Here is a 21,446-nt window from a genome sequence, read left to right as displayed (position 1 = left end):
GCGCTAGACAGCGCATGGATGAGACCCGTACCGACGAGAAACCCACGAGTCACCGGCAAAACGGGAGGAAGACGGAAGCCAATGAATTACGCAGTTCATCGCCAGTATCATCTATGGAGAAGGCAAGGGCATGGAGCAAGAAGTTCAGATAGTTATTGAAGTTAAGTTGTTAAAAGCGCTCAAACGCATTGATTTCTGAATTTATATCAGTTAAGTAGACTAATTGGTCTTTAGCATAGCCAACTAATCTCGCTAGTTAGCACGCTAATTGACAGCCTGGTTCAGCGACATGGCGTTAATCTTGTTTACGAGGTCTCGTTGTCCATTGATGAAAACATCTAGGTCATTAAAGAACGAATTCCGAATAGGTAAGTACATTCATGGATAACGTTAATGTTAGCCAACGTTATATGGAAATGTTTAAGTAACTTCCCCACTGTTCATTTAATATAGGTAAGTTAGCATTGAATCCCCCTTCGCCCGTAGGAGCTAGCTAGCTTTGCTAGCCAGACTTGACTAGCTACGGCCGATATTGATGTTGAATGTCATGACATTATGAAGATGATGGTTGAGAGCTGACGGTAGCTAGAGCCGGATAGTTTCCAGAAAAGTAGGCTACAGTGTCGTGGCCATACGTGCTATGCGTCATCATGGTTTGACCGGCCCATACGAGCTCTTTCCTGTCCAGGCTAGGACCTATGAGCTCTTTCCTGTCCAGGCTAGGACCTATGAGCTCTTTCCTGTCCAGGCTAGGACCTATGAGCTCTTTCCTGTCCAGGCTAGGACCTATGAGCTCTTTCCTGTCCAGGCTAGGACCTATGTCTATGTGCTCCTGTCATTTCATTTTTCCCCTGGACTCGCAGCGACCCAGCTTGCTATAGCTAACAATTACCCTCAGTCCCAAAACCACGGGCTTTTCAGCTCCGCAGCATTGACTGCTTTAATTCCGAATACATATTTATTCGGCTGTTTGTAAACGTACGTTATATGTTTAATCTGTAACGTGGTCGTAAAATTGAATGTCTAGCTCCACACCTTTCGAATCTTCATTTTGAGTAGGCTATACCACACCTTTCGAATCTTCATTTTGAGGAGGATACGTCATTCGAGGCCGGGTTATTTGAGGACAGCCTGGTTTCTGTGCTACACTGCCACCCCCCTGCCACTGCAGTCTGCTATGGCACTGTTTGGCTGCTGCGCATATAATATTTTTTACTGAGAGAACCGCTGTGCCACAAGAAATGTACACCTAAACACTCTGAGATCGAAGTCTCAAGTGTGTCGTCCGCTATGCTAACTGATAGGCTCGATGCATTGCTTGCTATCTTTTGGTTCCTGTTGATATTGGGTGTCTGACCTCTTCTTGACCTCACTCTTTGCCCGAGGCCATAAAAACTGAAATTTAACACTTTGCTTTGCATCAGTATTGTCAACAGCAGTGTAATACGTTTTAAACATCTTAGTTTTAAACATTCTGTAACGCTGTTACAAGTGTTTTCCAGGTTTTACAGAAAGAGGAGCAGCAATATAGGCCTAGGTGTAGCTTAGTTTGTGTACTGTAGCTGCCATTGCCAAACCGTTCAGACGTTCCTCATTAACACAATAATGTTAGTGTCACTGTGACATTACTCTAGTCATGCAGAACGATGCCACACACATTATATTGTATGTGATGCAGCATGATTTGCAGGCCTTGACTGTAGTAGTGCTCTCTTCATTATGAAGGTTGTGTATTAATAGATTGGAGAAGGAAGGAGTGATAGAGAGTGGGGCTTCGTGTGCAGTGGAGTGCCCCTGGAGATCATGCTTCTTGGCTTAAAGCCTTCTGTACACTGTACGACTGAAAAAATCTTAGATCGGGGATCCCTTCCCACTGTACAGTCCTGCGGTCACTCAGCTTTCTGATGACGGCATTCATGGCATGGCTTGGGCTTCATGGCAGCGTATATGACATGGTTTCGGCCCTGAATTACATTTGTGGAGAAGGCGAGGGTCTTGGCTTTGGTTAATAAGTGGTAGGTTGCACAAGATTGTACCTGCAGTGGATTCGCAGACAGACAGACGGAGGATCATAGACCTTTGAGACTTCGCAGTGGAGTAAAGATCAGGGAAGTGCTTGATCAGGGTTGGCTGATATAACCGTTGACCTGTCATTCGTTGGCAACCAGGGACTTGTTAGGTTCCCTCACTCATTTAAGGGGAAATGCTTAAGGAATGGATTACGATCAGATAAACTTTAATAATCCTGGGGCGTGGGGCATTACAGCAGCGAGAAAGTACAGAAGGTACAGAATAGGTCAGAGTAAACATAGACCTGTTTGTAGATAAAGGAGTCGACATAATTGCAGAAATGGTTTCTTATTTTGCTCAGGTTACTTACAGTAGTATAACAGTCAAACAGCATGGCCATCAATGGTCTGATAACAGGCCAGGTAGCATTATTGTGCACAAGGCAGGCAAGTCACTTTTTGTCTTGAATAATAGGCTAATGATAGGCAATCTACACAGCTGTGGTAAAATAATACAGGGACTGTGACAACAAGTGTGCTTCAAAGTTATCCAAACACTTTGAACAGCACATCACAGCCAGTCCTGGTCTAGCAGCTTGTGATTAGGGATGTTAATAGTTAATCGACTATCGATTAATTGCCAATAAGAATTTACTCGAGTAAGATTTGGTTACTCGATTAATTGCTTGTCAATGGAACATAACTTTTTTTGGGGGAACAAATGTTATCAACGGGAGTTGCGTGAAATGTAATCATGATTTAATGTCTGACTGCACATGAGGGCGCCCTGCCATGTAGTGAAGGCTAATTGGGATGCTGGGAAATTTCAACGACACAGCGGAAGAAGACCAAAAAATTAAGCGAGCAAAGCGGGACGTTCTTATCAATTAATCGACTATCGTTTGTTAAGGTTAACAGTTATCGATTAATGAAATTCCTTGAAATTTGCAACCCTACTTGTGATGGATGCCTGCCTTGTTTTATCGTGTTCCTGTTGTTGAGTCTTTGTAGTATCAGTGTGGGGGGTCACACATGGGGCTGCACATCCAAGCCCCCCCCAGAGACTGAAACCAGCACACTGACTCTCTCATCAACTCTGAATGTTATTGTTTGACTGCTGTATATATACTGTAGGGTACACGTTGTGTGAAAACAGAAGCTATGTTTCTACAAAATCTTTTTGTGTTTGGTCTGCTCAATGGGTTTTGTGTTTTGTGGACATAGCCTAGCTCTCCTGTGTTATGATGTTATTGAGCTAATACGGCTCAAGTATAGTGGGTTTGGTACAGTAACATATTTCCAGGGCTTTCTGTGGCACATGTAACACCCAACTGTTCCGTGCAACGGTGAAAAGGTGGCATGATTCCAGTAAGCTCTTGTGTCGTCCTGGCTGTCAGCTGTACCTTGGGGTTTTCCTGTCCAGGCTTTTCTGGGCCTGCTCCAGCCAGCCATGGGACACAGAGCCACGGCCTCCTAGCCTCCTAGTCTCAGCTGACTGTCTGGAACACTGTCTCACCCACTCATGTTCATCATGCTGACAGGTGTACTCTCCCCTGGGTCTCCTTGGCCTCTCTGTGGGTGTCAATTAGGGCTGCACGATTATGACAAAATATAATAATTGCGATTATTTGCTTCAAAATGGTAATTGCGATTAATAATTGTGATTAATATTTAATATATAATAACCAAAATGCTCCCAAATCACAGACGTTGATCCCTTTCTTGCTACTAACTCACTGACCTTGTTTTCACTCATTTTTTCACTACTCACGGCTGCAGGTAATCTTGTGACACTGGTCTTGGCCTACTGCTATCTGTCTTCTCAGTGAAATTGCTGCGCACAGCGCACTGAGCGGGAACGCATGTGATTGGTCAGACAGCATAAGCGCCTGTGATTCGTCCGTGTCCTAGCACACTCAATTCAAAGCAAAATTATTAATCACATTAATTGCGGCCTTTTGCGATTAGTTAATCGCGGAGGTCATAATCGCGATTTCGATTAATTCACGATTAATTTTGCAGCCCTAGTGTCAATATCCTGTCCCAAGACTTTATCACACAGGCCTGTGAGCAACTTCTACTGTTCACAGTAGAGGTCAATTTTAAACATCTGTCATGGTTATGTGTGAGCCCTTCTTTTTGGGGACTGATTGTTATATAATAATAGCCCCATGTGAGTGTGTCCAAATAGTCATTAGTATCACTATGTGCTCTATCTCTTTTTGCTCTCAGGAAAGCTGCAAGATGGTGCCTGTTTCAGCTGTACAGCACTCAGACTGTCTAGTCGAAGGTACGCATGTTGAGAAGCTGCACAAACAGTCATAAAATATGTAAACTTAACATCCTCATCAGGCATCATGGCTCGAAGGCTTGTGTATGTGCTTGAGAGGACCGTGGACTAGCTATCTCACACCTGTTGTTGTGTTAGTGTTTCCCCCTAACTCTGTACCAATTCCTTTCCGTAGGATCAACGAGTTCCGAGGTAACGGCTTGGCCCAGGCCTCCTTCCTCACCACAGACAAGGGCCCTGGCCACAGCCCCGCCTCCCAGAGCCTCTACTGGGCCATGGCGGCGGGCTCCTCCTCCTCCTCGCCATATTCCGCCTTGGGAGGGGCGAGGTGGACGACAGCCCGGTCGGGGGACTTCCGGCTGCGGTGGATACACACCTCGGGGCGCCGGCGGGACGACTCCAAGGTGGAGAGGTGCCTGCGCTCGTTGAAGGACAAGAACAAGAAGCTGGAGGAGGGCGGGCCAGTGTACAGCCCGGCGGTGGACGTGGAGCCGGTCAGGAGGAGCATCGGGCAGCGGGTGGTGGACGAGGTCAAACACTACTACCATGGCTTCAGGCTGCTGTGGGTGGACACCACCATCTCGGCCCGCATGCTGTGGAGGGTGCTGAACGGACACGGCCTGTCCCGCAGGGAGAGGAGACAGGTGAGGCGGCCGCTCCAGGCCAACAGGAGATGAGACATTCCTCTGTGTTTGGTAGGAGAATCATTGAGTTGATTAACGCAGTTCAGATATGGTTTAGTCTGAGTATCTCAGTGGCTTGGTATTAAATCATGAGATGGTAGCTGTGTCGAGTCATCTAAGATCAATAATAGATCATTTCTATTGTATAGATTACATTTTTAGATTATAGTCTATAGATTAAAATATTGACTATTTCAATGTGTAGTTTGTGTACAAGCTGAACTTTATTATAAGTCTGTCCTGTCCTACATCTTTAGTACCCTATAACGCAGCCTGAATGTAAAGGTTAAAGCAGGCCTATTTGGGTGTCGAGGATGAGGAATGACTGAGCAGGGATTGGGACTCAGACCTGGCGTTCGTCTTAGTTAGCCCTAACCCTCTTAGTCCTGACAGGAGGATCAATTATGGGTATTAGCCCCTCACTGTTAATGTACTTAGTGGTCACTGTAGACACTGCAGTAGGATTACGGCTTTTTAGCTAAAGGCATTATCCCCTCACCTATTTCATCACCTTGCTCTGGTCTCCAAGCAGAAGACTAGGACATAAGTAATCTCTCTTCAGACTCGTATTGCGTAGAAACGATGCGCTCTGCATGCTACATATAGAGTCTGTGCCACTTTGCCCCGCGAGTCTTCTGAGGGCGGGCCTAGGGGTCAAGATTGAAAGAGTGACAGGTCATAGCAGCAATGAGAACCAAGTACTTCAAACACAGATGCTGCCGATTTTCAGTCTGTTGAAAGAAACTCCAAACTTCTAGCAGTGCACGGTCTAAAATATCTTCTTCCACTTACATCAGGGATCTCAAACTCCCGGCCCGCGTGCCATTTCCGGCCCGCCCCACCCCTCCATCTGGCCCGGGACATGATGTCAGAAATAACATGTAATCCGGCCCACAAAATAATTTCTTGTACACAGCGCCGGCAGGCGTGCCTACAATGCGAATTTCAAGTCGCTCAAACGTGGGGCGATATGCTGTTATTGTGCGCAGCGTGCGAGGTGAATGCTGCATACAGTCACAGGTGCAATCAATCCACACGCGACTTATGAACTGTGAACGGAATGCAGCTCGCCACCGAGAGGCTAGTAATAGAATGGTAGCCTACAAATGTATCCACTTGTCTGGCAAGAAATGGAAACAAACTTGAACTTTAATAAATGCAAGTACAGGTCCAGGGCAGGCTTACAGTAGTGATGCATCTTGCAGCTAAAATAGAATAAAGTACAAATGTAGGCTATCGGGCAGCACGGTGGCTCAGTCGTTAGCACTGTTGCCTCACAGCAAGAAGGTCCTGTGTTCGAATCCTGGTCGTTCCAGGTCCTTTCTGTGTGGAGTTTGCATGTTCTCCCCGTGCCTGCGTGGGTTCCCTCCGGGTACTCCGGCTTCCCACCATCATAAAGACATGCAACGAATGAATGAATGAATGTTGGTGGTGGTCGGAGGGGCCGTAGGCGCTGATTGGCAGCCAAGCTTCTGTCAGTCTGCCCCAGGGCAGCTGTGGCTACAGATGTAGCTTACCACCACCGGTATGACTGTGTCTGAATGAATACTGGACTCTGTAAAGCGCTCTGGGTATCATGAAGGGCGCTATATAAATCCAATCCATAATAATATAATAATAATATTCAAGATAAAATAAAAGTAAGGAAAAAAGATTTGCACTAACTGTTAAAATGTACTAAAATGTATAGAAACCGGTTTGAATTTGTATGATGAAAATGTTAGTTATGGAATAGTCTCAACAACATTTAGAGACTGACTTGTGAGTCTAGTTATGGAAATTAAAAATGACATTTTCATAAATATTGTACTTTCTTATAGTTAGTAGTACTTGAAATTGACATTTAAGTGGCCCTCCTATGAGTTGACGATACCAGCAGTGGCCCCAAGCCAATTTGAGTTTGAGACCCCTGACTTACATGATGTAATGTTAAGATAGTGTCAGTGCAGGCCTATATGTAGTAGCGTGGTTATGCATAGCGCAGCCATTCAACGTAATATTTATTGAGTCTGGCAGCAAAGAGAGACGCTAGCCCAGGTAAGATGGGCGGGGCCAGGTTTGGTGGGAACACCATGTCGTGAAAGTCATTACTGATTGTTAGCCGTGGGATTTCGGGGCTACCAATCACTGGCCAGGGTTCCAAAACAAGTTTAGTGATAGAAGTGTCCAGACCATAGAGAGCAGTGCAGTAGTAAGCATAGCTTACGTAGTGTATCAGCGTGAGAGCTCTCATTGGTCTGGCGTTGAGACTGGGACGGAAGCTTTCCACTCCAGACTGCCTGCATGGTTTGACCTCAGACTAGTTCTTAAGTCGTTTTCAGATCTAGGCTGCCTGCATAGAAGGCAGATTATGATGACTATGGTTGTCCATTGGTCAGTCTCTGGTACTGCACTGTATTTTGGGGAGGGGTTGGTTTTGGCTGGCCAGTGAATGCACTCATCACCACCTCTCTTGTCATCTGGCAGAGTGGTAAACTGAGCCTTGTTAGCTAGTCAGAGGCACCCCAGTCCCCAGTCCCGTGCCCGGTAGCAGGCTGCCTCCAGAGGACGCTACGGTTGAACGGGAGCCCAGTGTCTATTTCAGTAATACAGAACCAGCCCGCAGGTCCCATATCACAGATATGGACTGTGTCCTCACAGAGAGGGCAAGAGGTTCTCAGGCCACACCAATAATACTTTCTCTTTCTCTGTTTGTCCGTCTTTCTCTACTCTCCCTCTTCTCTCTCTCCCCCACATCTCTTTCACAATACAACAGGAATTTGATTTGCAATTCGCTCATGTCCTCGGGAGGAAAGTATCACAATAGTAGTGCTAAATGGAACAGCGGCCGCTGGGCTCTCCAGTTACGCTGGTCTCTCCACATCTGCACCTTTTTTCATGCGGCCGACTCCCTCCAGAGTCTCACATCCACACCATTCATGTAACCTGGCCTGGCACTAATCCCTCTCTCTTCACTTTCTCTCACTCAGGCCCTCCACCGAGGGAGTCCCCTATTTTAACTACCCCCCCTTCCTTCTCTGATGTGGAACTGTGGGAGGTGATATACATGTCAATGGGCCTGCAGACAAAGGGCTTTTCACTGGTGCTGGCTGAAATCCCTCTCCCTCTCTGGTCCCCTGACATGCAGGTGGAGAGGGGAGAGCCAGAGTCAGGGAAAACTGGGGTTGACTCACCCCCAGCCATCTCTGCTGTGTGTGATCGATGGTCTCTGGAAGAGTTCATACTTCCCCTGTTCAGTTACTGGTCAGTGTTAGACGTTATTGCAGAGATGTAATGGAGAAATCTGTGGCACTGCCTGTTCCAAACTTTGAGGAATTCATTGTGTTTATACTGCTTTTCTCTATCTTAAGATTGGTTTGAAAACATGTCTGATGTTGATTTACAAGCGTCACAGGACGAGAGCGTTCACTGTACCGCGCATAATGGCTGGCCAATGAAATACGAGCGATCTGTTGCCCTGGTGATGTATGGTCACTGGGTCCAAAGTGCTGACTGTAGAAACTACTATTAGGGGACAGAGAGGGGTGATGGTACAGTAGTAGTGGAACAAAGGCAGGTGGGGGGCATTTGCCTTGTTCTGCAGCTGTTTGCTCTATTGCTGCCCTCTGCTGGGTGAATATGCACACTGCACCTATGCCACAAGTGGCTGGAAATTTGTGGAATGCATGGTTAACAACACTTGTGATACTTGTTATGTGAAAACCGTTGCCGGCACTCAAAGAATAGACGCACAGGAAGGAAACTGAAGTGACGCTATCAGTCACTTGCAACACACTTTGTAAATGTTTCCCCAGTTCCTGAGGACCTGTGCTGATGTCTTCAGACTCCTTCCCTTCCTGGTTTTCATTATCGTGCCTTTTATGGAGTTCCTGCTTCCTGTGGCTCTGAAGCTGTTCCCCAACATGCTGCCGTCCACGTTTGAAACACAGTCAAAGAAGGTATGTTCAATGGAATACTACCTGAGCTCTCACCCAAAGGCATGGAGTTAACCCCTCTAGTCTGGAATACTACCTGAGCTCTCCCCCAAAGGCATGGAGTTATGGTGCGTTCGTTTATAACTAGGAGGTGGCAAATTGCGACTTGCTACTAGGAATTATTAAATAAAACACCGCATGAACTCACACTTCCTCGTCGCAAATTCGGATGTTTCTCAGCCCCCAGTTGCTCGAATGCACTAGATATAACTAGGTAACTGTGATATAATGGTATATAGCTCGAATGCACACAGGTCGGAGGTAGGTATTTTGCCACTTGCGACTTGCCACCTCCGACCACAAACGAACGCACCATTAACCCCTCTAGTCTTGAGGTCATCACCTACATGCCCCACTGTCACCAGCAGACCTCCCGAAGTCCGATAGATACCCCTGTGTCTACTGTGGATGATGTAGCATGTCCGTAGAATATTCTTTCTCCTATGATGCTTTTAGCCTCTCTCACTCTGAAATGCAATTCAATGCAATGTATTGCTTCATAAATGTTCTTAGCCGGTAGACAAACATACTCCTGGAGCTTGCTCGATCGCCTCGTTGAGAGGGGTCAGGGAAGAATTTTTACAGCTCACTTATCTGGCCCCCGGGTGATTACTGTTTTTTTGCTTCCCTCTGGAATATGTAGAGAGTGGGTCGTATGCCCACCTCCCTTGTTCTCTGTAAAGCGCATTGTGTTGCCTCTGGGTATGAAATGCGCTATACAAATAAAGCTTTGATTTGATTGATTGATTGACCTACGAACGAGGGCTGCCACACCTAGACGCCTTAATCCCATCATAATCCTTAACCGTACTTTGAACTGTAAGGGACTGAAGGTGAGGAACCATAATCTGTTCCTCACCTTCCTTTGACTTTACCCTTACCCCGGATCACTGCACAAAATGGAACCAAGTTTTTTTTTTTTATTCTGATTGCATAATTATACAGAAATCATGGAAAATTCATGGAATTTGAAATAGACCTGGAATGGGCCTAGCTATTTACTTTGCTGTAAACTCTTCAAATCCATTATGTCATTCTTCAAGTTGTTTATAATTTATGCTCTCAATTCCATAAACATCTCAAGGTTACATTATAGTAGTTGTAAGGCTGCTTTACCCATTATATGCAGAAATATAGTCATGGACATTTGTTGTGAAACTATGGAAAAATCCTGGAAAGGTTTTGGAATTTTATTGTAAAAAAGTGGGCAACCCTGGCCCAACCCTGGCTATGTTTAACAACTTATTTTAATCCCCCCGTGTTTTAGGAGGAGAGGTTGAAGAAGGAACTGAGAGTCAAACTGGAGATGGCAAAGTTTCTCCAGGACACTGTGGAGGAGATCGCCCTGCGCAACAAGGCTGCCAAGGGCAACGTCACAGAGGAGTTCTCCACCTTCTTCCAGAAGGTACCTGTCCTGGGGAGATGCCAACATCAAGCACACCATTGATGGAAAAGATCTCATGTGGCATGCATGTTCACGTTCACACATCTTTTTTCCCCCCATGTAGATTCGGGATTCCGGAGAGAGGCCCAGTAACGAGCAGATCATCCGCTTCTCCAAGCTGTTTGAGGACGAGCTGACTCTGGACAACCTGACCCGACCCCAGCTGGTGGCTCTGTGTCGCCTGCTGGAGCTCCAGTCTATCGGAACCAACAACTTCCTCCGATTCCAGCTCATCATGAAGCTCCGGGCCATCCGTGCCGACGACAAGGTCAGCCCCTCCTGGGCACTCAGCTCCCCACAGGGGGATACCTCAGTGGAGCGCTGCGTTGTAGCTTTACGGAAACATATTAATATAATAATATAATATTCTGTTTATGATTATTCAGATAATGAGTCGAATTGAGTTATATACACATTGTTGTCTCATGCTGTCAATAGGCTTGACACTCATTCAAATGTCCATTCAGGCTGCCAGGGAAATTGCACTGTATTACCACCTGTCTCAGAAACTGTGAATATTACCCCTAATTATTTTGTTTACCACAGCTGATCGCCGAGGAGGGGGTGGACAGCATGAGCGTGAATGAGATCCAGGCAGCCTGCCGAGCCCGAGGTATGAGAGCTCTCGGCGTGACTGAGGAGAGGCTAAAAGAACAGCTCAAACAGGTACCGCTAACTCCCAGCAACACACCTAACTGATTATTGGTTTGCGCAATCTTAGCACAGAAAAAAACCAACACTCTAACCCGGTCAATTTGTGCTCCATCCAGTGGCTGGACCTCCACCTGAACCAGCACATCCCCACCTCTCTGCTGCTCCTGTCTAGAGCCATGTTCCTCCCTGACACCCTGTCCCCTGCCGACCAGCTCAAGACCACTCTGCAGAACCTGCCTGATATAGTGGTACGTCTGCAAGGACACGTCCTTAACCTTTTTATCGGCCGTCTCTGACTGTGATTGGTGGTGTCACCGGGTGCATTTCAGGAGCCAGCGTTTTGTTTGGTATTCTGCCAGGCCGCCAGGGGCTTGGGGGGTGGGGGGGGTAGGGGGGGGCGGTCTCAGACCTAACTACCCATTTCTTTTACTACTACTTGATGCGTCCCAGATGTGGGTTCCATCAGTGCGTGCGCGCTCGCGTGCGCGTGCGTGTGTGTGTCTGTGTCTGTGTGTCTGTGTGTGTTTCCTTCCTTCCTTCCTTCCTTCCTTCCTAACTCCAGTGTCTGTCTCCAGGCGAAGGAAGCCCAGGTTAAGGTGGCTGAGCAGGAGCTATCGAAGGTGGACAACAAGACCAAGGTGGAGGCTACGCTGCAGGAGGAGGCCGCTATCCGCCAGGACAACAAGGAGAGGGAGATGGAGCGACTGGCCGACGCCGCAGAGAAGGCCAAGGAGATTGCTGCCAGGGTGAGGACTGAGGGACACAATACGCCTCGTCTCCAACCATGGATTCAAGGAGTCAAGGATGTTTATTTGATGCTTAGAATATCACTATACGTTTTGGACATTTTGGTCCTGTTTCTTCAACATATCAGCTTTGCGTTAGTATCACACACCTTCACAGTCAAGCGTATGTAGAAGACTACAATAGTGTGTTGTTTTCCTCCATAGGAAAGGGAAGCTCTGTTGGACTCGGATGCTAAGAGGAGCCAGGTGGATGTAGAACACGCTCTGGCCAGCGTGGACATGGCCATCCACTCAGAGACACTGAGAGACACGGCACCTGTCCTAGAGGACATCAAGGTAACGCCACCTTGGCCCCCACACACAGCTAATGGAGTCTACATTATACGTGTATAACTTTTATAACTATACTAAATTGCAGAAAAAGAAAAAATCACTGAACTGTTAAATGTGGGGCTGTTATTGCACTACCACAGAGTGGCAGCCCGGCACTGGTCTTTTGTGTGGGTTTGTTTGTGTGCCTCATGCTCAATGTTTACAATGTTGTCTGTCTTGCTCTCACTTGTTTTGGGTGTCTGACACTTGTTTTCTCATGCTGCACAGTTTGAACAGTGGCAGAGATACCTGCGCATCCAGGTTAGACTCGACGCTGACTTCTCTACGACTCTCCGCCTGTCCATGCTAGTCCACCCCTGCATGTGTCCAGTCTCCTTTCCTAGTCTGTCTGTCAACACTAGAATACTGTTAGTCTCTATCGAGCAGGTGATCCCATAGCGTCCTCCAGTACCCCGGACTCTCTCTCTTGTGCTTGTCACCTCCTTGGGCTGGTGTCCGTTATTATGATGAACGAACCTGCATCATCTATCCCTCTCTCCTTCCAACTAACAAGCTTTCAGTTTGACAGGGCCTTGGTCATGTGTTGATGTTTATGGGAAGAAGTCTCAAAGGGGCTCTCCAAGATTTTCTTGTTTTTGCACTTACTTGCTGGGAGTGTAGTAGAAGGATGCAGATGTTTCTGATTGTAATCTACATCCAGACACTTTGGCGAAGCCATGCTATCTCCGGTTAGCATTATCCATGATGCTATAAACAAACAAAACAGACATGATAGATACACACATGCACACACACATACATACTTTATTGATCACCTTGGGGAAATTTGGCATTTGAGCAGTTGAAATTACAGCAAGGTTGGAGAGAAAAGGACACTAGATACAGAGTAACGAAAAAGACACAAAGGGGTTAGTATCTTAAAAATGGGGATAACAGACTATACACATGCAGTAACTGTGCAGTATAAAATAAGATATATACAGTGAGGGAAATAATTACTGTATTTGATCCCCTGCTGATTTTGTACGTTTGCCCACTGACAAAGAAATGATCAGTCTATGATTTTAATGGTAGGTTTATTTTAACAGTGAGAGACAGAATAACAAAAAAAATCCAGAAAAACACATTTAAAAAAAGTAATAAATTGATTTGCATTTGATCGAGTGAATCAATCAAGTATTTGATCCCTCATCAACCAGCAAGATTTCTGGCTCCCACAGACTGGTTATGTCCATGAGGCACACAAATTAGTCCTCTCCCTTTAAGAGAGTGCTCCTAATCTTAGCTCGTTATCTGTATTAAAGACACCTGTCAGAAGCAGACAGACGGAAGCAATCAATCAAATCAGATTCCGAACTCTCCAGTGTGGCCAAGACCAAAGAGCTGTCCAAGGACGTCAGGTCAGGACGTCAAGATTGTAGACCTGCACAAGGCTGGAAGATGCTAAGCAGCTTGGTGAGAAGGAGACAACAGTTGGTGTGATTATTCGCAAATGGAAGAAACACAAAATAACTGTCAAATCTCCCTCGGTCTGGGGCTCCACGCAAGATCTCGCCTCGTGGAGTTTCAATGATCATGAGAAGGGTGAGGAATCAGACCAGAACTACACAGGAGGATCTTGTCAATGATCTCAAGGCAGTCACAGTCACCAAGAAAACAATTGGTAACACGCTACGCCATAATGGACTGAAATCCTGCAGCGCCTGCAAGGTCCCCCTGCTCAAGAAAGTGCATGTACTGGCCCGTCTGAAGTTTGCCAATGAATATCTGAATGATTCAGAGGAGGACTGGGTGAAAGTGTTGTGGTCAGATGAGACAAAAATCGAGCTCTGGCATCAACTCGCTGTGTTTGGAGGGGGAGGAATGTTGACTATGACCCCAAGAACACCATCCCCACCGTCAAGCATGGAGGTGGAAACATTATGCTTTGGGGGGGGGGGGGGTTTCTGCTAAGGGGACAAGACAACTTCACCGCATCAAAGGGAAGATGGACAGGCCCAAACCCTGGTTGGGAACCTCCTTCCCTCAGCCAGGGCACCGAAAATGGGTCGTGGATGGGTATTCCAGCATGACAATGACCCAAAATACACAGCCAAGGCAACAAAGGAGTGGCTCAAGACACATTAAGGTCATGGCCTAGCCAGTCTCCAGACCTTAATCCCATAGAAAATCTGTGGAGGGAGCTGAAGCTTCAAGTTACCAAACGTCAGCCCTGAAACTTAATGACTTGGAGAGGATCTGCAAAGAGGAGTGGGATGTGTCCTCCTGAGATTTGTGCAAACCTGGTGGCCAACTACAAGAAACATCTGACCTCTGTGATTGCCAACAAGGGTTTTGCCACCAAGTACTAAGTAATATTTTGCGAAGGGGTCAAATACTTATTTCACTCATTAAAATGCAAATGAATTTATAACTTTTGTGATGTGTTTTTCTGGACTTTTTCGTTATTCTCTCTCACTGTTAAAATGAACCTACCATTAAAATTATAGACTGATCATTTCTTTGTTAGTGGGCGAATGTACAAAAACAGCAGGGGATCAAATTATTTCCCTCACTGTATGTATAAATATAACTAAATATAACTATATAAGTCTAGGAGTACACACACACACACACATATATATATATATATAAATGTGCATGCATGCATACATACATACAGGCCGTGTAGATATATGCTAGTGGAAAGTATGGGGATCTTGATCATAATGTAAATGTTTCAAATCTTGGAGCGCCCCTTACAATAAAGTTACATTTCCCCCTTTTTTGGACCTCTGTGTAGGCCCCCTTCCCCTGCCTGCTGTGTGGACATGGGGATATTTATCTTGGAGTTGAGAGTTTGCTGTCATTTTGCACCAAAAGGGAGAGGAGATCACCAAGGAGGAGATTGACATGTTGAGTGACGCGTGCACCAAGCTGAAGGAGCAGAAGAAACTGCTCACCCTGGAGAAGGAAGAGCTGGAGGATCTGAAGGACGACGTCCAAGAGTACAGTGAGGTGCGTGTGTGTGTGCGCGCTCATGTGTGTGATATAGAAGAGCACAATCCACAACTAGGGGTGTAAAATAAATACTCAAACTTCGACTAGTCGTCGACTTTGGGGGGGGAAATGTATATTCGATCTTCAAAATGTCGAATAGATTAGTAGGCTACCGGAAAGCAGCGAGCATCACACAGCCTCCCAAGTTCCGCCCATCTTCAATCATGCCAAAACACATTACATTAGTATTAAATCTTTTCAAATGGCAAAAAATCATCAAAACCACTGTATACATTATATAACAAACCACATACAGTATCTATCTAGGTGGCAAGGAAATGGCACTACCTTACTTCCTTAAAATCTGAGCGCGTCCTCTCGGCAGCCGGTAGGCAACATTGTAAAGCACTAAATCTGATTAAGTGGACTGGCACTATAGGCTATTCCTCTTGTTTTGTTTTCAGTTGGCTAGGATATAGGCCTGATAAAAGGACCCTTTTTGCTCTAAATGTCACCCATGTTGACTGGGTACGTTAGTTGAATACTTGAATCCTGAATACTTGAATCCTGTAAACAAAGACGGACACGAAAGCTCCGTTGGTGCTTGTTCATGACAATAGGCGGCGAGCGCCCTCTTGTGGTTAGAAGTGGTTCCATGCATGTCATGTTCTATGCAAAATTATATAATCAAATATATTCGATTTTCGGAAAATATTTGAGATAAAGTGGAACATAATTTCTGAGCTCATTTGACAGCCCTACCACAAACACGTCCACTTGTAATTTCATTAATTTATATTCAGATCAGATTCAGATTTATTTGTCACGTAGCGTACAGGGTACTCAGTGAAATGGTTGATGCCGATTCACTTTATATAACTCCGTCGTAATACTTTTATTGTTGTAGGGATTAAGATTGTTCTTACTAAATGGGTTTATGTGTGTGTGTGTTAGGACCTGGAGGATTTGAAGAAGGAGCTGTCTAAATCTGGCCAGGAGAGGGAAGTGGAGGAGTCTAAGGCCAGCAAACGCTTGTCGAAGAGGGTCAACCGTATGATCGGGCGCATTGACAAGATCATCACAGAGTTGGAGAAGGACAAAGAGGTGCTGAACGGACAGATGGACAGCGGAACCACCCCACCTGTCAGGTAAGGCCTAGAACCACCACTCTCTCTCACTCAATAAGGGAACCATAGCTGTGCCTACATACAAGAGCAACCCTCAAAACGTTAATATAAAATGGGTTGATTGGCTGACGAGGCACAGCTTTGATTCCCTCCATGACTTCTACTGTACATTCCACCCTCAGCGATGTGCTATTGTACGAGGTTATGGATGTAGTGACATGTACCGGAGTATATGTAGTAAAATGGTGGTGTCTAAATGAGGAGAAGAGAGAGAGGTTTCCCAGAACAAAAAGTTTCATAGTCATTGTCCTATTACACTTCTTAAAATCAGAGCCTAACACATTAAAATTTCACAGATTATTCTTAGAGAAATATAATGGCCCCAAAAGGTAAGATGAGATGGGGTTTTAATGCCTCTCGTTCCTTGCTTGTCAGACATTAACATTGCATCATGTCGTCTCAACCATCCAGTCCACAAATTACACTGCTCCCTCCCTTCATGAAAGAGCTGTTCATTTGGGTTGCCTTGCACTCAAAAATGCCTTGCTCTTAAAAACGCATTGACCCTGTCGGCTCTTATTAACAAATTAAATAAATCGAGTTAAATTGCTTGATAATAGAGTTGAATTTGCGATGTGGTCCAAAACAATTGAAATCATAGTCATTTATAGACCTATATATCATTTTAAATGTTTAAAAGCTGCAATTTATTAGGAGACCTTTTATATTTTCGCAATGATATTACACAGTGTTTTAACTTGTGCTCCCTTAAATTACAGCATTGAGCAATGTGCACTGAGTCTGAGAAAATATTTCAGCAAAATGTCCATCTAGCATAGAAATAAAAGACCTTTGATCGGTGTGATCTGGGAACCTTGCATGGAAGCCATGGCTTGTCAGAATTAAAGGCTCCTCCTCCTCCTCCGCCATTTTACCTGTGGTCCAACCAAGTAACCGTTTCCTGTATGCAGTCTGTTCTTCGCCTACAGTGAGAACCTCATCAGCATCAACGAGCTTATCAGCGTCATGCGCCAGATCCAGAACATTCCGGAGCACAAGCTGCGTAGCATCGCCACCGCCCTTGACGACAACAAGGACGGGAAGATTGACATTGATGATGTCATCAAGGTATGTTTTCGTGTCAGATATGCAGATTGAGGTCTGAGTCCTCTGTCTGATGGTTCTTTGTTGTAGGTGTGCCACGGTGACCGCGTGACCCTGTTATTCTAGCGGCTGTCTGTTCACACGCCATGTTTTTGACATATTACTGATTTTTTAGAAAACTGAAATCTGTGTTTATCTGTTTTAAATCAATGAATCAAACAATTTATTAAAGGAGTAGTAAAGGGAAAATGCATGTTTAGCCCTGTTTTAAGGTTACATATGATATACAATGGTTCAGATCAAAACCTTGACAAAACTAGCACTTTTGAGAAAGTCTGATAATTGCTCTACCACCTTCTTGGTCATACAATGGATGTGGGTGGGCACCTTGAAAAATCATTCAAAAAACATGTTAAACTCTCAATTTCAAAGACAAGAAACTCACCAAGGTGTTAGTTGGCGTTCTGACATATTATTCGCCATAAAGTAAGATTCTAGTTCATCTGGAAAGGCTTTTTTAAATATTTAGCATAGAACTATTTAGTCGCAGCACATACGTGTGTAAACCTCCGCAAACTAGGTAGCCTAGCACCATAAACAATAACAGTAGCTACCGTAAGTAGTTCCGCTTCCTGAATCCCCTCTGCGGATTGATCTACACATCTACAGTACAACGGTCGCGTCAATACAAGTCAATGGATTTCATAAAATTATCAATAAAACCCTACAAGATTCATACTTTGCGGTGAATTTGATGTCAGAACACCAACGGACACCAATTACCCCCTCTGTTAGCTTCTTGTCTTTGAAATCGAGTTTAACATGTTTTTGAATGATTTTTCAAGGTGCCCATCCACATCCATTGTATGACCTAAATGGTGGTAGAGCAATTATCAGACTTTCTCAAAAGTGCTAGTTTTGTCAACGTTTTGATCTGAACCATTGTATATTATCATAAGTAACCTTAAAACAGGGCTAAACATGCATTTTCCCTTTACTACTCCTTTAAACAAAAAGGCCAGTTTTTAAAGGACTGAAACTTTTTATAAGAACAAAATAGCCTGCACAATGGTGGCCGCACAGTCAAATGATTTTCTAAATCAAATTTTCTCTCTAAATATGTAATGTAAAAACAACAGATGTTTATGTCCAAGCATTAGATAGTTAAGCCTATATCCAGTGTCTGTTGTTGGCAAACTATCGGCCTACTATCGGCCTACTATCGGCCTACTATCAGCCTACTATCAGCCTACTCGGTGCAATGAACGCCTGGAGAACACGTGGACAGTGCTGAAGAAACGAGTCCATGTCAGAAAGCCAACAAATTTAGCTGAACTGCACCGATTGTCAAGAGGAGTGGTCAAAGATTCAACCAGAAGCCTGCCAGAAGCTTGTGGATTGCTACCAAAAATGCCTAATTGAGGTGAAAATGGCCAAGGGTTAACCAAATATTAGCATTGCGTTATGTATATTTTTGACCCAGCAGATTTGGTCACATTTTCTGAAGACCCATAATAAATTAATAAAAGAACCAAACTTCATGGTTTTTCTTTTGACAAAGAAGTACAGTATGTGCTCCAATCACTCTATCACAGAAATATAAGAGTTGGAGAAATTATTTGAAACTCAAGTTTACAAGTGTATGTAAACTTTTGACCACAACTGTATAAATAGTCCACCCATTATATTAATGATGGATTAATAAAGTCTTATTTTATCTTAATATACCCTAATTTCCATAGGCTGTGAATTCAGAGATGGATGGATTCAGAGATCGCTGACGAAGACAAATAAATTCTTAAAACGCACTATTTTAATGGCAGTCATTGACTAGACCGATTATAAACTACAGACATTTCAATGGATGCTACTTTGATATGAACCCAACGTTCACAATGAACAAATGGCCAAGTAATTGAATGTGCAGACTGCAATGAACGCCTTCTGCAGACTTTCATATGAACCCAAAATTCGAATGGCCGGATTAACGCATTATAAAGCACTATAAGCTATTAAAGGCATTCCGATTAATATTGCTTTGCCTATTTCAATGAATGTGCAGACTGCAAAAACGGCTGATATGAGCATGATAAATATTGCTTCGACAAGCTATTGAATGTACTGTGCTATCTTAAAACTGCAAGACGGCGGCTTCTGCAAATGACGCCCCCATCCATGCACATCATTATGTCGCGTGAATAACTTGGTCGAGAGAATAGCCTGTCGCGGCTTGTGGAATGGTGCACCTTTGGGTAGGAATGCTCTCTTAATGACTCATCTCTCTTTGTACTGACGGTCTTTTGTGTGTGCTTGCATGGGTTGGTTTCCATGTGCAGGTTGTGGAGCTGATTGATAAGGAGGACATAGACATCTCCACCAACCAGGTGGCCGAGTTCATGGTGATGCTCCAGAAGGAGGAGAAGCTGGTGGAGAAGGAGAAAGCCAAGGAGAAGGCAGAGAAGGAGCAGGCAGCTAAACTGCTATAGTTTAGGGCCTGAAAGGTGGTCCTTGGGGGGTAGAGGAATCCCCTGTAAGCTACTGGTTTTGGGGTCCAAACCTATGACTGAAAGGTTTGGAGCCGAACCACCACTACCAGCTACCAGCTAGATTTTGTTCCATCATAAGTTTGGGTTTATTTTTTATTAACAAAGAAAGGCTATTTTGCCAGAAAATTATTTAAACTTCTCCCAAAAATGGAAAACAAGTTTGTATGCGCACAAATGTAAAAAAAAAAAAAAAAGAAGAAAAAAGTGTTTTATTACAATTCTGTCAAATCTGAGACTGGTCATAGTTAGTTATGGTGATAGATATGGCTTAATTTGTGGTTTTAATTATTATATAAGTATTATTTATAGGGGAAACAATTACATGAAAGCAGGGTTCTTCTATCTTACATTTGCTGGAGAAGGAAAAAGAAATCAAATGGGTTTTGAAAGTGAGATTAATGTTCATCTTGCCTTTCATTTCATTCAAACGCAACCATCTTAAAGAAATGGGACATAATTTCTTGACTTTGCACACTAAATCGCTCAATCATCTCATCATTCCACTAAAGTTTATTTCACTTTTATTTTGTTCGGCTTTATTATAACTTGCTTTTTAAGAGCTCCTCATTGCGATGTAGTTAATTGACTTGTTATTTATTGTGTATGCAATCTACAATGTGCTTAGGAGGGGCTCGGAACCAAAGAGGATGGTTGTACATACGCATAACTAGGGGGTATCTATCTATAGGTCTCTTTGAAAATTTGGAGGTTCAGTAGACTTGACCCAGAATAATGCCTTTGTACACCACAACCTTTTCATTAACAAACCAATATTGAATGACGTCATCTGAGGAAGTGGTCCATTCATTTGGATGTGCACAGATTAATAATGAATAATTTTGAGCTTGACCAGTTTGTGCAACGTGGCCTTGAATAGACCCAGGTTTATGTTATGAATAATATACTGTCAAAATGTGTTGCAGAAAAGTGTTGAATATTATTTGTTTTTCAGGTGAAGCTATGATATTCCTCCCACCTTTGACTTGAACACTTGACACTGTAACTAAATGCCAAGTTTTTTTTTTTAAACTGTCCAGCATTTGGATGAATTGCATTAGACATCGGGAAGTGATCTGTCTTGAGTACAAGTTGGACCCTCCTTATTTAGGTGCTATTGGAGTCAGAGAGGGGCATTGGCATGTTTTAGGCACAGGGGAGAAGGTGCCAGTTGAAATGGATGTTGTGATAGATTCAATCCATTCCTGGAGTCAGTGGTGTTCTGTAATGAAGATAAAGGGTTGTCGGTCTTCTATCAGGTAGTCCCGAGTCGAGAGTTGAGACAGAGCACTCCCTCCTAGACTGGCTGTGTTTGCCTGAGACCAGTCAGTCAGATGGCTGGAGGGTAAACACTCGCCCCATACATGGGCCAGAGCCAGCCACACGGGAGGGCTGTGTTTAGGTTAGAAGACGTGCTCTAGAGCTACGTGGCATGCATGCTGCTGCATAAATCATGCACGAAAAGTAAACATGTCACTGAGTGTGTGAGAGTGAGGGAGGGAGAGAGTCTCGTTCCCCTGCAGGAGAGAGAGAGAGAGAGAGTGAGGGAGGGAGAGAGGT

At 44.5% G+C, this 21,446-nt stretch overlaps 1 protein-coding gene across 4 annotated transcripts; it reads left to right on the top strand.

The window, feature by feature from the left end:
• Positions 1-156: 156 nt before the first annotated feature.
• Positions 157-19,992, top strand: letm1 (leucine zipper-EF-hand containing transmembrane protein 1). 4 transcript variants are annotated; one of them, XM_084438783.1, is made up of 15 exons: positions 157-368; positions 4,242-4,299; positions 4,475-4,943; positions 8,777-8,920; positions 10,224-10,361; positions 10,465-10,668; positions 10,947-11,066; positions 11,171-11,302; positions 11,630-11,800; positions 12,005-12,136; positions 12,401-12,433; positions 14,996-15,130; positions 16,067-16,260; positions 17,229-17,367; positions 19,680-19,992. In XM_084438783.1, exons 1-15 carry the CDS (start codon positions 290-292, stop codon positions 19,827-19,829), a joined length of 2,298 nt encoding a protein of 765 aa, XP_084294909.1. In that variant the 5' UTR covers positions 157-289; the 3' UTR covers positions 19,830-19,992. The 4 variants fall into 4 exon arrangements, with proteins under 4 accessions (XP_084294909.1, XP_084294908.1, XP_084294911.1 ...); XM_084438782.1 differs by having other exon boundaries at positions 17,211-17,367; XM_084438785.1 differs by lacking the exon at positions 12,401-12,433.
• The last annotated feature ends 1,454 nt before the right edge of the window (positions 19,993-21,446 follow it).

The sequence above is a fragment of the Borostomias antarcticus genome (genome assembly GCF_949987555.1).
Source record: "Borostomias antarcticus genome assembly, chromosome: 5".
In the NCBI taxonomy this organism is placed as follows: domain Eukaryota; kingdom Metazoa; phylum Chordata; class Actinopteri; order Stomiiformes; family Stomiidae; genus Borostomias; species Borostomias antarcticus.
Note: the sequence above shows the minus strand (reverse complement) of the source record. Positions and strands in the feature narration are given on the sequence as shown.

Bases quoted from the DNA above. Each gene is read 5' to 3' on its own strand.
- letm1 (XM_084438782.1), top strand. From the start codon at position 290: ATGGCGTTAATCTTGTTTACGAGGTCTCGTTGTCCATTGATGAAAACA. The intron at 11,303-11,629 runs GTACGTCTGCAA...GTCTGTCTCCAG, and splicing joins AGAACCTGCCTGATATAGTG to GCGAAGGAAGCCCAGGTTAA. The intron at 11,801-12,004 runs GTGAGGACTGAG...TTTCCTCCATAG, and splicing joins CCAAGGAGATTGCTGCCAGG to GAAAGGGAAGCTCTGTTGGA.